Source organism: Grammomys surdaster, unplaced genomic scaffold (assembly GCF_004785775.1).
Source record: "Grammomys surdaster isolate TR1022 unplaced genomic scaffold, NIH_TR_1.0 190, whole genome shotgun sequence".
Classification (NCBI taxonomy): domain Eukaryota; kingdom Metazoa; phylum Chordata; class Mammalia; order Rodentia; family Muridae; genus Grammomys; species Grammomys surdaster.
In genome coordinates, this window is record NW_021604635.1 from 2,422,006 (window position 1) to 2,433,553 (window position 11,548).

General features: G+C 47.3%; 1 protein-coding gene across 1 annotated transcript in view; it reads left to right on the forward strand.

Moving 5' to 3' along the window:
* Positions 1-11,548, forward strand: part of LOC114622640 — a 150,300-nt gene that overhangs the window by 10,142 nt on the left and 128,610 nt on the right. Inside the window, exons 4-8 of the mRNA XM_028769051.1 lie at positions 1,237-1,350; positions 2,524-2,718; positions 3,818-3,956; positions 5,101-5,258; positions 9,464-9,616. Of these exons, the coding sequence (XP_028624884.1) occupies positions 1,237-1,350; positions 2,524-2,718; positions 3,818-3,956; positions 5,101-5,258; positions 9,464-9,616 (759 nt within the window). The remainder of the gene's footprint in view (positions 1-1,236; positions 1,351-2,523; positions 2,719-3,817; positions 3,957-5,100; positions 5,259-9,463; positions 9,617-11,548) is intronic.

An 11,548-nucleotide genomic window follows, 5' to 3' on the forward strand; every position in this document is an offset into this window, starting at 1 on the left:
TGGTTTTATTATCACTCTGTGTGTGTGCATGGTTTTATTATCACTCTGTGTGTGCATGGTTTTACTATCACTCTGTGTGTGTGCATGGTTTTATTATCACTCTGTGTGTGTGTATTAGAACATGCCGTGATGCACATATGGAGGTCTGTGGACAACACTGATGGACTTACTTCCCGCTTTCCATCTCCACAAGGGTCCCAGGGATCACACTGGGGTCGTCACAATTGCATAAGAACTTCTCTTGCCCAGAGGGCCACCTCTCTGGGCCACTAATCTTACTTGTAATGAACTTTTTGACTCAGCTTTAGGTAAGTGTGTGTACATGGATGCATGGGTACATGCGTGTGTTTGTACGTTTCCTAGAGGGAAACCTCAAGTGCCACTCCTCAGGTGCTGTTGACCTTATTCTTTGGAGACAGGATTTCTCACTTGGAATTCGCCAAGCAGGGAAGGAGTAGCCACGAGCTCCAGGGTCCTACCAGCCGCTGCCTCCCTGGCGTTCTGTATGCTGCTACAGCTGGCTTGGCCTCCTCTTTTTTCCTTTCCTTTCCTTTCCTTTCCTTCCCTTCCCTTCCCTTCCCTTCCCTTCCCTTCCCTTCCCTTCCCTTCCCTTCCCTTCTCTTTTCTTTTCTTTCTCTTCTCTTCTTAACATAGGTTCTGGAGATGGAACTCAGGTTTCTGTGGGGTTTTTTGTAAAGCATTTTACCGACCAAGCATTTCTTCCACCCATAATTGTAGGTTTTTTTCTTTTTTTCTTTTTTTTTTTTTTTTTAGTTTTTCAAGACAGGGTTTCTCTGTGTAGTCCTGGCTGTCCTGGAACTCACTCTGTAGACCAGATTGGCCTCGAACTCAGAAATCCACCTGCCTCTGCCTCCCAAGTGCTGGGATTAAAGGCGTGCACCACCACTGCCTGGTAGTAATTGTTTTTTAATCCAAAATTTCAGCTGACCATAACCCTCTGATATCCTAGTTCACTGCCAGCAGTCCAGTAACTGATGTAGGAGCTTATGATCAGCTAACTCAGCAGCAGACCGTGGAGATCAGACACATGTACCTGGTCTCCTTGCTTTTCGTCTTGAGACAGACTTCATTTGATGGTGTTCCTGTAGGAAGAAAAAAAAAATGTGTTTTCAAAGTAACCAGATTGATTGACCAATTGTTAGTGTTCTTAAGGTTTGTTCAGCCTTCCTCCTTTAATTCTATTCTTGTAAATGTTTATTTTTGTTGTTGGTAAAGCACTACACAGAGAGAATTACACAGCTGGGCCAGAGTAAATATTTGCACATGCTGAGGTGGAAGAGGCTCTGCCAGACCAGTAAGACCATGGAAGAACTCTACCCTCTTTACAAGGTAGGGAGCCAGGGAGCGGAACCTGAGGAGATTGTGTATCTGTGCATGTGCATATGTAATGATGTGTACGTATGTGTACATGTGGCATAGATGGAATTTTGAAAAGATTTTATTTTCATTTTAAATTATGTGTGTTAGTCCACATGGCTGCAGTGCTCAAGGACACCAGGAGAGGGCAGCAGATCCCAGCTAAAACTGGAGTTACACTTGGTGGTTAGGAGCTGCCTTTTGTGAGTGCTGGAAACCCAACGAGTCCTCTGAGTGCAGCTGGCATGCTTGAGCACGGAACCACCTCCAGTTACTTTATATGTGTATTTTCTAGATAAAACAACACAGTCAGCAAGCTTGTTGTTGTTGTAAAGGCAATGTGGCAGTGACATCTGTCATCCCATTGGTTGTTCAAGGTGGCCCTGATGTCCTTCTCCTCACAGCTCAGTAGCTCCTGAAGCTACTTGCTGGATTGAAGGCCTTCTTAGAGGATGGCCAGGTTAAGTTTCGGTTAAGGATGTACAAATAACTATGCTCCCCAGCCAGAACCTCCAAACAAACTCTCAGGGTCCATTTGTAGGAGGATGTGGTAGTCAAGCTTCCAAAACTCAAGACACACCCAAGTGAGGCACCACTTTTCAAAGAACTTCACAACTAAAGACAGGACAGGAACCGATGGATATGCCTTCTCATGTGTTCTCCCATTGAGTAGCAGAAAACAAGACTCCTACTTTTGTTGTTGTTGTTGTTGAGACAAGGGCTTAGTACATACCCCAGTCTGTCCAAGAACTCACTGTGTAGCCCAGGCTGGCCCAAACTGACATAGATCCATTTGCTTTTGGTTCCCAAGTGTTTGGATTAAAGGTGTGTACCACAGTGCCAAAAAAGATTCCTACATTGAAACATGAGCCCTGAGGTAATTTTCACACAGAAGATGTGTATCTTTTCTTATAGATTTGGCCAAGGTAGGAAGGTCAGGTAGACTCCTGCTACCAAACACCCTCCTGCACTATCAAATTGCTATCCCTCAGAGTTGGAAGAGTAAGACACTGCCTCTCTCAACTAAATCCAAACTGTAGAAGAACTTGTGGGTTGCAAAAAAATACCTAATTCGACCCCTGGACAGCGCTGCAGAGAACAAGGCTTGCCAGCAGCCCATGATATGTCTGTATTTCTCTTAAACAGAAGCAAGTTGACTACATTATGCAGGAGCTCAGTGACTCAGTTCAGAGAGCGGAAAGACTGTCCGCTGCTAGAGAAAATTGCCTTATGGGAAAGAACAACCGTCCTGACCTTGTGACTCCGGAAGACCTGACGATTTACACCAGGTGGCTAGTGTGCCACCTGCACTCTCTCAGGACCATTCACCACTACCTGCAGGTAGTAGGAACCTTAATGTGCTGGGGACACAACCCCCGGGGAAGGGGAAGTGGAAGCACAGTGCCCCCACATGGGGAAACATTCTCCAGCCAATGCTCTGTCGATTTGGCTCTTTCAGAAAAACCTCTCACGGTCTGCTTTGTATCCATTCAGTTCTCGCTCCCGTTGGTTTCTTAGGATTCAGGGTCTTCCATTTGGACACACTCTTTTACTTGGCAGAATGTAGTGAGGAAATCATCATATGTCAGGATGCTTGTCCTAGGCCGTGCAGCAAAGCCTTGGCCTTTGCTAAAATGTAACAGGGTTCTGTGCTGGCTGGAAGGCTGGAGGGGGTGGGGGGGTGAGTAAAGTTACAATGTGATGGGGTAAGAAACAGGAGCTGGGCTGGACTTGGTGGTGCTATCTAATCCCAGTGGCTGTGTCTGGAGATTCTTGCTTCTGAGGCCAAGCTGGGCTCCACAGTGAGTTAAAGATTAGCCTTGTACACAATGAGAACCTGTCCAGGAAAATAAGGACTAGTAATAAGTAAATAGTTAAGGCAGCTTTAGAAGCTCAGGTGTAGACTATGCACCACAGCTTGAGCAGGGCCAGGAAGGAGCTCAGACCACAGCACTGCCAAAGAGGGGGTCAGGGGACGGTGTGGAGTCAGGAGAGGGGGGTCAGGGGACAGTGTGGAGTCAGGAGAGGGGGGTCAGGGGACGGTGTGGAGTGGGAGAGTTCTGAGGGTGATGGCCTAGGTCAGGTTAGAGGATCCCCAAAGAAACCCGGTGATCGCCTGACTCAATTCCCTCTGCAGAGCCAGCCAGCGCTGTGATCTGTATTTCTTCTCTCCTCAGTCACATGATAGTCCAACCATGTGCTCCTAAACCTGAGTCTTCCACTCAAACCTGAGTCTTTCTCTTCACACCCTGAGCACCCCTTCCTGCGCCTTTTCCACTCAGGTCCATGACCACTGTGGGATCATCTGGAAGCGGAAGTGCTTCCTGGTTGGTAGCAGTTGGGTCTCCCAGCTCCAGCCTCTATCATGGGGAAGGTTTCTGAAGTGTCAGCTCTGTCTTCCTCTGGGCTGACCTGTGCCCTCCTGTGTATGACTCTCTAGGCCCTCCAGTATTTGCCCGTCTCCAAAGAGCTGCGTCTAGCTGATAAGCAAGTCTCTGGATTTACTGAGGAAAATGGAAAAGTCTGTGTCACCGACCTTAATGCTGCATCTCCTGGTCCTCTGGATCCCAGGGGTTCAGGTAAGGAACTGGCCTTGACTAGGGTAGAGTGGAACACTGTGATTTTGTACACGGACTGTAACTTAGGGTTTCTATTTTTGCAACAAAACACCACGACCATAAAGCAAGTTGAGGAGGAGAAGGTTTATTTGGCTTATGCTTCCACATTGCTCAGCATTGGAAGTCAGGACAGGAACTCAAGCAGGGCAGGATCCTCAAAGCAGGAGCTGATGCAGAGGTGGTGGAGGGGCGCTGCTCACCGGCTTGCTTCCCCTGGCTTGCTCAGTCAGCTTTCTTACAGAACCCAGGACCAGCAGCCCAGAGATGGCTCCACCCACAATGGGCGGGGCCCTCTCACATCAATCACTAAATAAGAGAATGTTTTACAGCTGCATCTTATGGAAGCATTTTCTTAGTTGAGGCTCCCTCATTTCAGATGACCTTAGTTTGTGTCACGCTGACGTAAGACTAACTAACATGGCCTGTTTTGTACTACTGTCTTCCTATGGGCCAAAAGTTACATCTTTGTAATAAGTTGTAATTTGATATTAATATTTTCTGATGGAAGACAATAGCCATGACCTTAGACGTTTTTGTCTCCATCATTATAACTAATGGTTAAGAGGCGAGTGGACTGGCTTCCAGGCCTGTTTCTGCCACGCCTCACATGGTCCTGTGTGTCACCTCCTTAGGCCTCAGTTTCCTCATAGCTGTACTAAATCTTTACGAGGAAATGATTTCTGAGACTTGGTTCAGGTTTTGTGTTGCACAGCTGCCAGAGAATTTAGTCGTCAGGATCAATTTCAGCCTCAATGCCCTTCTTTTGTGTCCCGGAGAATGGAGAAGCCTGATCAGGTTTCCGCTGAGTGCCCTTGGGTGACATTCCCATTATATACAGAATACGCCAGGAGCTCTAGTGGGTTTCCCTTGTGGCCTGTGAGATCATTGGGAGTACTTGCACCTCCCCAGGAAAGCTCGTGGGGGCTGGGAGCTGGGTGGCGAGAAAGCCCAGGCAGGTAAGGTGCAGGCTTGCCGGGCACAGGGTCAGGGGGAACCCAGTGTTCTCCACCAGCAGAGGGCCTGCTTCCAACTCTCTCCAAGGCCATCTGCTGTCTCTCCCGCCTCACGTTCTCTGGTCTTGCTCTTGATTTCGGATATTTTTCAGAGCCAGGGAGAACAGATGCCGCATTTGTCTTGCCTCAGCACGTGACAGACAGGGACGATCTAAAACCTCAGCTGAGACGTCTCCTCTCACATTTCCGCATCCCGTATGATGTGCAAAAGTTGAGGGACTCTGCCAACGAGATGGAACTCTTTTCCTTGGTACACAGTGCAATCTTACTATAAATATGGGTGGTTGGAAGAAAGTCTTAGAATTTGCTACAAAGTTCCTGGTTTGTTTGTTTGAGACAGGATCTCACGTAACACAGGCTGGCCTCAAAGTAGCTGTGTAGAGGAGGATAACCTTGAACTCCCGATATTCCCGCTTCCACTTCCAGAGTGTCTTGATTAGGAGTGTGCTGCCACAGATGATCAGGCACAAATCTAACCGGGGTGGATTTGAATGACCTCAGGAAGGAAAGTCGCTACTGTGTCTCACCGCCCCCCCTACACGCTGCCGCTCCCCGGCCCCGCCCCCTGCCTGTGCTGCGGGAGGAGCTCACTTGATAGAGTTCTGATCTTGAGGACACTTTGATTTGTTTCCGTGCTGGCGTCATTTACTGGACAGTGCTTTTGTCTGTAACTTACTTTCTTTACGCTCACTGGACAAGCATGATCTCATTCCTCTGTCTTTTATAAAATGGTGTGTAGCTTTTGCCTCTCCTCCTCCTCCTCCTCCTCCTCCTCCTCCTCCTCCTCCTCCTCCTTTTTCTCCTCCTCCTTCTCCTCTTTTTCCTCCTCCTTCTTCTCCCTTCCTCCTCCTCCTTCTGATAGTATTTTATTAGCTCAGTCTCCTAGTTATAATGGTTCTACTATTCCTGTCATGAAACAGCACGACTAGAAGCAGCTTGGAGAGGAGAGAGTTTATTTGGGTCACACTTCCATATCACAGTTCACTGAGGGAAGCCAAGGCAGGAACTCAAATGAGGCAGGAACTCAAATGAGGCAGGAAGCTGGAGGCAGGAGCTGATGCAGAGGCCACGGAGGGGTGCTGCTGACTGGCTTGTTCTGTTCCTCACGGCTTGTTCAGCCTTTCTTATAGAGCCCAGGACCACCAGCCCTCACTGTAAGCAAGGCTGCAATGAAATTACTGAACTAGACCACTCCATGGGTAGAAAGAAAAGTTTACTGGGGATTAAGCCATCAATGTAGTCTCTGGGGGTGGGGGTCAGTGTGAGCCAGAACAGTCTAGAAGGTATTGTGGGAACTTTGATCTGTTACAGGCTTGCTTGAGTTAATCAGGAACTAGATGCTTCCTTGCCAGAGGTAGTTGGCTGTAGTAGGCAGATAATGGACAAACTGCATTATAAGATTCCTGAGGAACACTGAGCTTACGTACTGATCCTCCTGTTTGTCTGGTCAGAGTCCATCCTGAGCTGAGCCCTGACCGTCATTAGGACACTGTCAGCAGTACTGACATTCTGGGGGCCTGCTTTAAACCTAATAGTCACTAGTTAGGAAAATGCCCAACAGACTTGCCGACAGCCAGATATCTTAGGGAGGCATTTTCTCAGTTGAGGCTCCTTCTCTCTGATGGCTAGCTTGTGTCTGGTTATAAAACTCACAGTCCTCTTGCCTCAGCCTTCTAAGTACTGGGATTACAGGAACTTTTGTCCTTTTTATATAAACAATGAAAACAGACTGTGGGCCCAGGACACCCCCAACAAAGTGCCTTATTCCCAAAGAATAGCTATGTCCTTTTCATGGCAATAGTTCCTAGCTTTGCTTTTCTTAGAGCAGTGCTGTAAGGAATGTTAGCTGTGTACCCAAGATGGTTAGTCACAGTCCAGTGCATGCATGTTCGTGCGTGCATGCATGCGTGTATATGTGTGTGTTTGTGTCTTTTTTTTTCCTGATGCTTTAATGCCCAAGGTCAGCCAGCTGCAGCCTGCAGCCCACCACCTGCTCTTCCAAAATAAAGTTCTAGCGGGAGCCAGCTGTCTTGGTCCATCCCCACTACTGAGACAACATGCCACAAACTGAGTGTCCACACCAACAGCTTCTTACTATTTGGATGTCTGAGACCTGGGGAAGGCTTTCTGGTTCACAGATGTTACCTTTGTGAGTGTGTGTGTGTGTGTGTGTGTGTGTGTGTGCCTTCCCCAGTAGAGGGCAAAGGCCTCTCAAGGCCTAATCCTATCATAAGAAGTAATTCCCTCCCCCAGTGCTGGCTCCTCGTCCCTTCCCCAGGGGGCATGAGGGTTAGGACTGTGTCACACTGATTCTGTGAAAACACAAATCTGCAGGTGCCAGCCTCCCTGTGCCTGTTTGTTATCTGTGGGGCCTTCACACCACAGTCATGCAAACCTGAAGAGTCATGGTCTGCAGAAGCTGAAATATTAAGTGTCTGGCCCCTTAAGAAAGATTTTGCTGCCCAGCCCTAGACGAGCATTTCTCTCAACACTCTGCCTCGATGCGCATGTCCACATGTCCACGGCTCTAGTGCTTACATGCCACACGTAGCTGTGGAATGGTTGGAATGTAATTAGTGCAAGAGAGAAATGAAAGCTTCCTGTTGGTTTAATTTTAACTAGCGTATACTGAGATGTTGGATAACCTAGCCCTCCTGTTAAGTGGCATTGAGACATTTCATGTTGTTGTGTAACTGTCCCAGTACACTGTGGCTGAGCACAGTGGATGAGAAAGGAGCCCGAAGCCTCTGCTGGAAGTGTGAGAAGGGAAGGAGGCAGGCCTTTAGGTTCTGTGGTAGCATCTGAGTCCGTCTCACTAGCAGTATCCTGAGCAGGCTGCTGAGAGCAGGATTTATTTATCACTTAGAAGTTCTAGTTTACCATGTGGTCAGAAAACCTGAGCACTTTCCCAGTTTACTTCTTGGTTATATTTAGAGTCCAACCCAAAACACAGACAAGGGGGCGTGGTGATGTATTTCCTGTCTTTGGCACAGATGCTCGCAGAGGTGAGGCATGTCAGCCAGCATGAGTGAGGGCCTGTGCCACACAGACGTGTCCTCCTCAAGCTCTGTCATAACAAAGAGCTCCTCTTGAGTTGGTTTCCCTCCAGGGCTGTTTCAAAGACATCAGTAAGGGATGGAGAGATGGCTCAGCAATTAAGAGCCCTGGCTTCTCTTCCAAAGGACCTAAATTTGATTTCCAGCAGCCAGAACTATGGCTGCTCACAACCATTTATAACTCCAGTCCCAGGGGATCGGGCACCCTCTTCTGGCCACCAGGGCACTGAACACAAGTGGTACATTGACATACATGCAGGCAAGACACTCATACACATAAAATAAAAAGTAAAAGACAAAAGTGAGTGGAGAGAGAGAGAGAGAGAGAGAGAGAGAGAGAGAGAGAGAGAGAGAGAGAGAGAGAAAGAGGATGAGTTGAGTTAGTGGCTGTTTTTTGAGATCCAAGACAATTTCTCTTGAGCCGCCACCTCTTTCTCCCTCTTTCTCCTCCTTTTTCTTTTGTATGTGTACACATACATGCGTGTGGTGAGCATGCGTTTGTGTGCAGTGCAGGCCTGGGCACATGTGTGTGAAGACCAGAAGAGGAAGTTGGTATCCTGACCTGTCGTCACTCCCTGCCTTATTCCCTCAGACAGGCTCTCCCACTGAACTTGGAGCTAGGCTGGTGGCCAGTAAGACTCGGTGACCTTCCTATTTCTAAACCCAATAGTCATGTGGTTACATTACTGGGGTTTTCTACATAGATGTTTGGATCCAAATTCAGGTCCTCATGCTTGGACAGCAAATCTCCCCTCTCCCTCCTCCTCCTCTTCCTCCTCCTCCTCCTCTCCCTCCTCCTCCTCTTCCTCCTCCTCCTCCTCCTCTTCCTCCTCCTCCTCTCCCTCCTCCTCCTCTTCCTCCTCCTCCTCCTCCTCTCCCTCCTCCTCCTCTTCCTCTTCCTCCTCCTCTTCCTCTTCCTCCTTCTCCTTCTCTTCTCATTCTTCCTCTTCCTCCTCCTCCTCTTCCTCCTATTCTTCCTCCTCCTCTTCCTCCTCTTACCTTTCTCCCTCCCCTCTCCCCTCCTACTTCTCTTCCTTTTTCCCTCATCCTCTTCCTTCTCCTTTCCCTTCTCCTTTTATTCTTTATTAGAATTTAAGAGGAAAACGCCAGAGCAGACAATCCATAAATCTCAGCAGGTACCCAAGAAAGAAGATAGAGAAAAGAAAGAAAAAGCCACACTGTTGAGTTGGGCACAGAGGTGAGCTATGTGGCAGGCGAGCACCCAGCTTTAGAGCTTTAGAGAGTCAGTGAAGCCCACAGTGTTAGGCATAGCATGCTTACAGTAGACAATGCGAAAAGAAAACAAAAGTTCTGCTTCTCTGAGCACTTTGGAAAAGCAGGTACCTTCTGAAGTGCAGTGACCATAGCTCACTGTCCCTCTCTTCTCAATTCTGTTTAGGTTTCTCAAAACTTCCAAAGTATCTTCATGGAGCAGCAAAGAATGTGGACCTTCCCAGACTATGAGGCCGGGAGAGGTGAAGGGCAGAACCAGATTATGTCAGGACCCACAACCACCCTGAAAAAGAGAGCTACGTGGATTCCCTTTGTGAAGGTAAGGAGGTGATGTCAGCCATGCAAACCCTTTCCTCCCACTCAGGCCAATACCAGCCCTTTCTGGTCCCTTTTGTTCCTCTCCTTAGTACCATTAACAAACTGTCCTGCAGGACCTATCCGCCATGCTGCCTGTCCTCAATGGAGACCACTCATCCCGAGCACTGGGTCTTCCTGTTCTCTTCCTGCCTTAGCTCTTTGTTGAAGATAGTCACACCACCACCTGAGCTGGAAGTTCCCCCAACAACTGACACCCAGTCTATAGATCTGAATTTATTTCTTCTTTCATTTACTTTTTTTTTTTAGATGTTTGCTATACAAGGAAGAATTTTCATATAGCCCAGGCTGACCTTGTTCAGTATACTATGTAGCCAAGGATTGCTATAAGGAGCTCTGGCCCTCCTGTCTCAGCTTCTTTAGTGTGCTGGGGTTACAGATACGTACCACTATGCTTAGCTTAAGCTCCCCCTGACACACACACACACACACACACACACACACACACACACACACCTTTTAAGAGAAGGTCTTATCCCAAAGCCCAAGTTGGCCTTGATTTCATGGCCATATTCCTGCCTTGGTCTCTCAAGTGCTGGGAATTTTACTTCAGATACTCAGAAATGTAGTTGATTAATATAAAGCCAACATTTTAGTTTAAAACTACTATTGGATTTTTACCATGTCATGCTCTCGGTGCTAAAGATTCAGGATTCACAAGCCATGCCTGTTCACCAGGATTAAATAGTTGCCACCAGTCCAGGAGCAGCCTGGCTAACACTGAGCTCCAGCTCAGCTCGGGGTACAAAAGTTCCAGCTACAGAGTGAGACTTTATTTCACAAAAAGAAAAGCAAAAAGGAAACACATCCGAACCCAAAGCCCTGTTTTATTGTGTCTTTTTGTTTGTTTGTCTAAAGATGCCCTGTTTGATGTATATCATTGATTCATAAACATTGGCTGTCACGATCAGAAGAGCTAAAAGTCCCTGTTAGTGAGGTCCATGGAACATGGCTCGTTAACGTAACACAGCCTAGAAGTGTGGGATTCAACACACAGCTAGCACCTTAGGATTCTCTTTAGGGACTATTTTTACTGACAAAAGGGACAATGAACATGTCTCTAACACACACACACACACACGCATGCACATAATACACTCATGCATACACACAAAAGGGGGACCTGTTTTGAGTGTCCATAAGGAAGAATGTTGTCTTGTTCTGCCTTGTCTGGGAATGTGCCCACTGTCCCGACTCTGTGCCTGACTATGAATGACCATGATCGACGATGGAATCACAAATATATTTTAATGAGTAGGTAGAATTGAAAATATAGAATCCATGTTTGATAAATTTGATTGTAATATGAAGAATGGAGTCTCGTTTTAAAGACTGTGTGTGTGTGTGTGTGTGAGTGTGTAGCCCACAGGTACCACTGTTGGCCAGAAGAGGGCGTCCGATCCCCTGAAACTTGAGCCATAGGCAGTTATGAGCTGCCTGATGTGTGCTGGGAACCAAACTCTGAAAGGAAAAGACTGGTAGGATTTGTTGCTGTTGTTTATTCAAGCTGCTTTGGCAAAGTACAATGAAGTGTGTAGCTAATAAGCAAAGCAACTTTTCTTTTTACGTTTCTGGAAGCTGAGCAGGTCTGCCTGCTAGCATGGTTGGAATCTCCAAAAGACACTCTTCCAGGCTACAGACTGCTGAATTTTTGCCATTTCCTTACATGGCAGGAGAGACACACAGCAGCCTCAGCCTCTTATGAGGGACCAGTTCAATAGGGTTCTACCTTTATGAACATATCCCTCTAAAGTCTCACACACAGCATCATGTCACAGGCTGGGTTTAACATGAATCTTGGCGAGACACAGTCCATCCTGAACAGTGGGAAGAAAGAAAGAAAGAAAGAAAGAAAGAAAGAAAGAAAGAAAGAAAG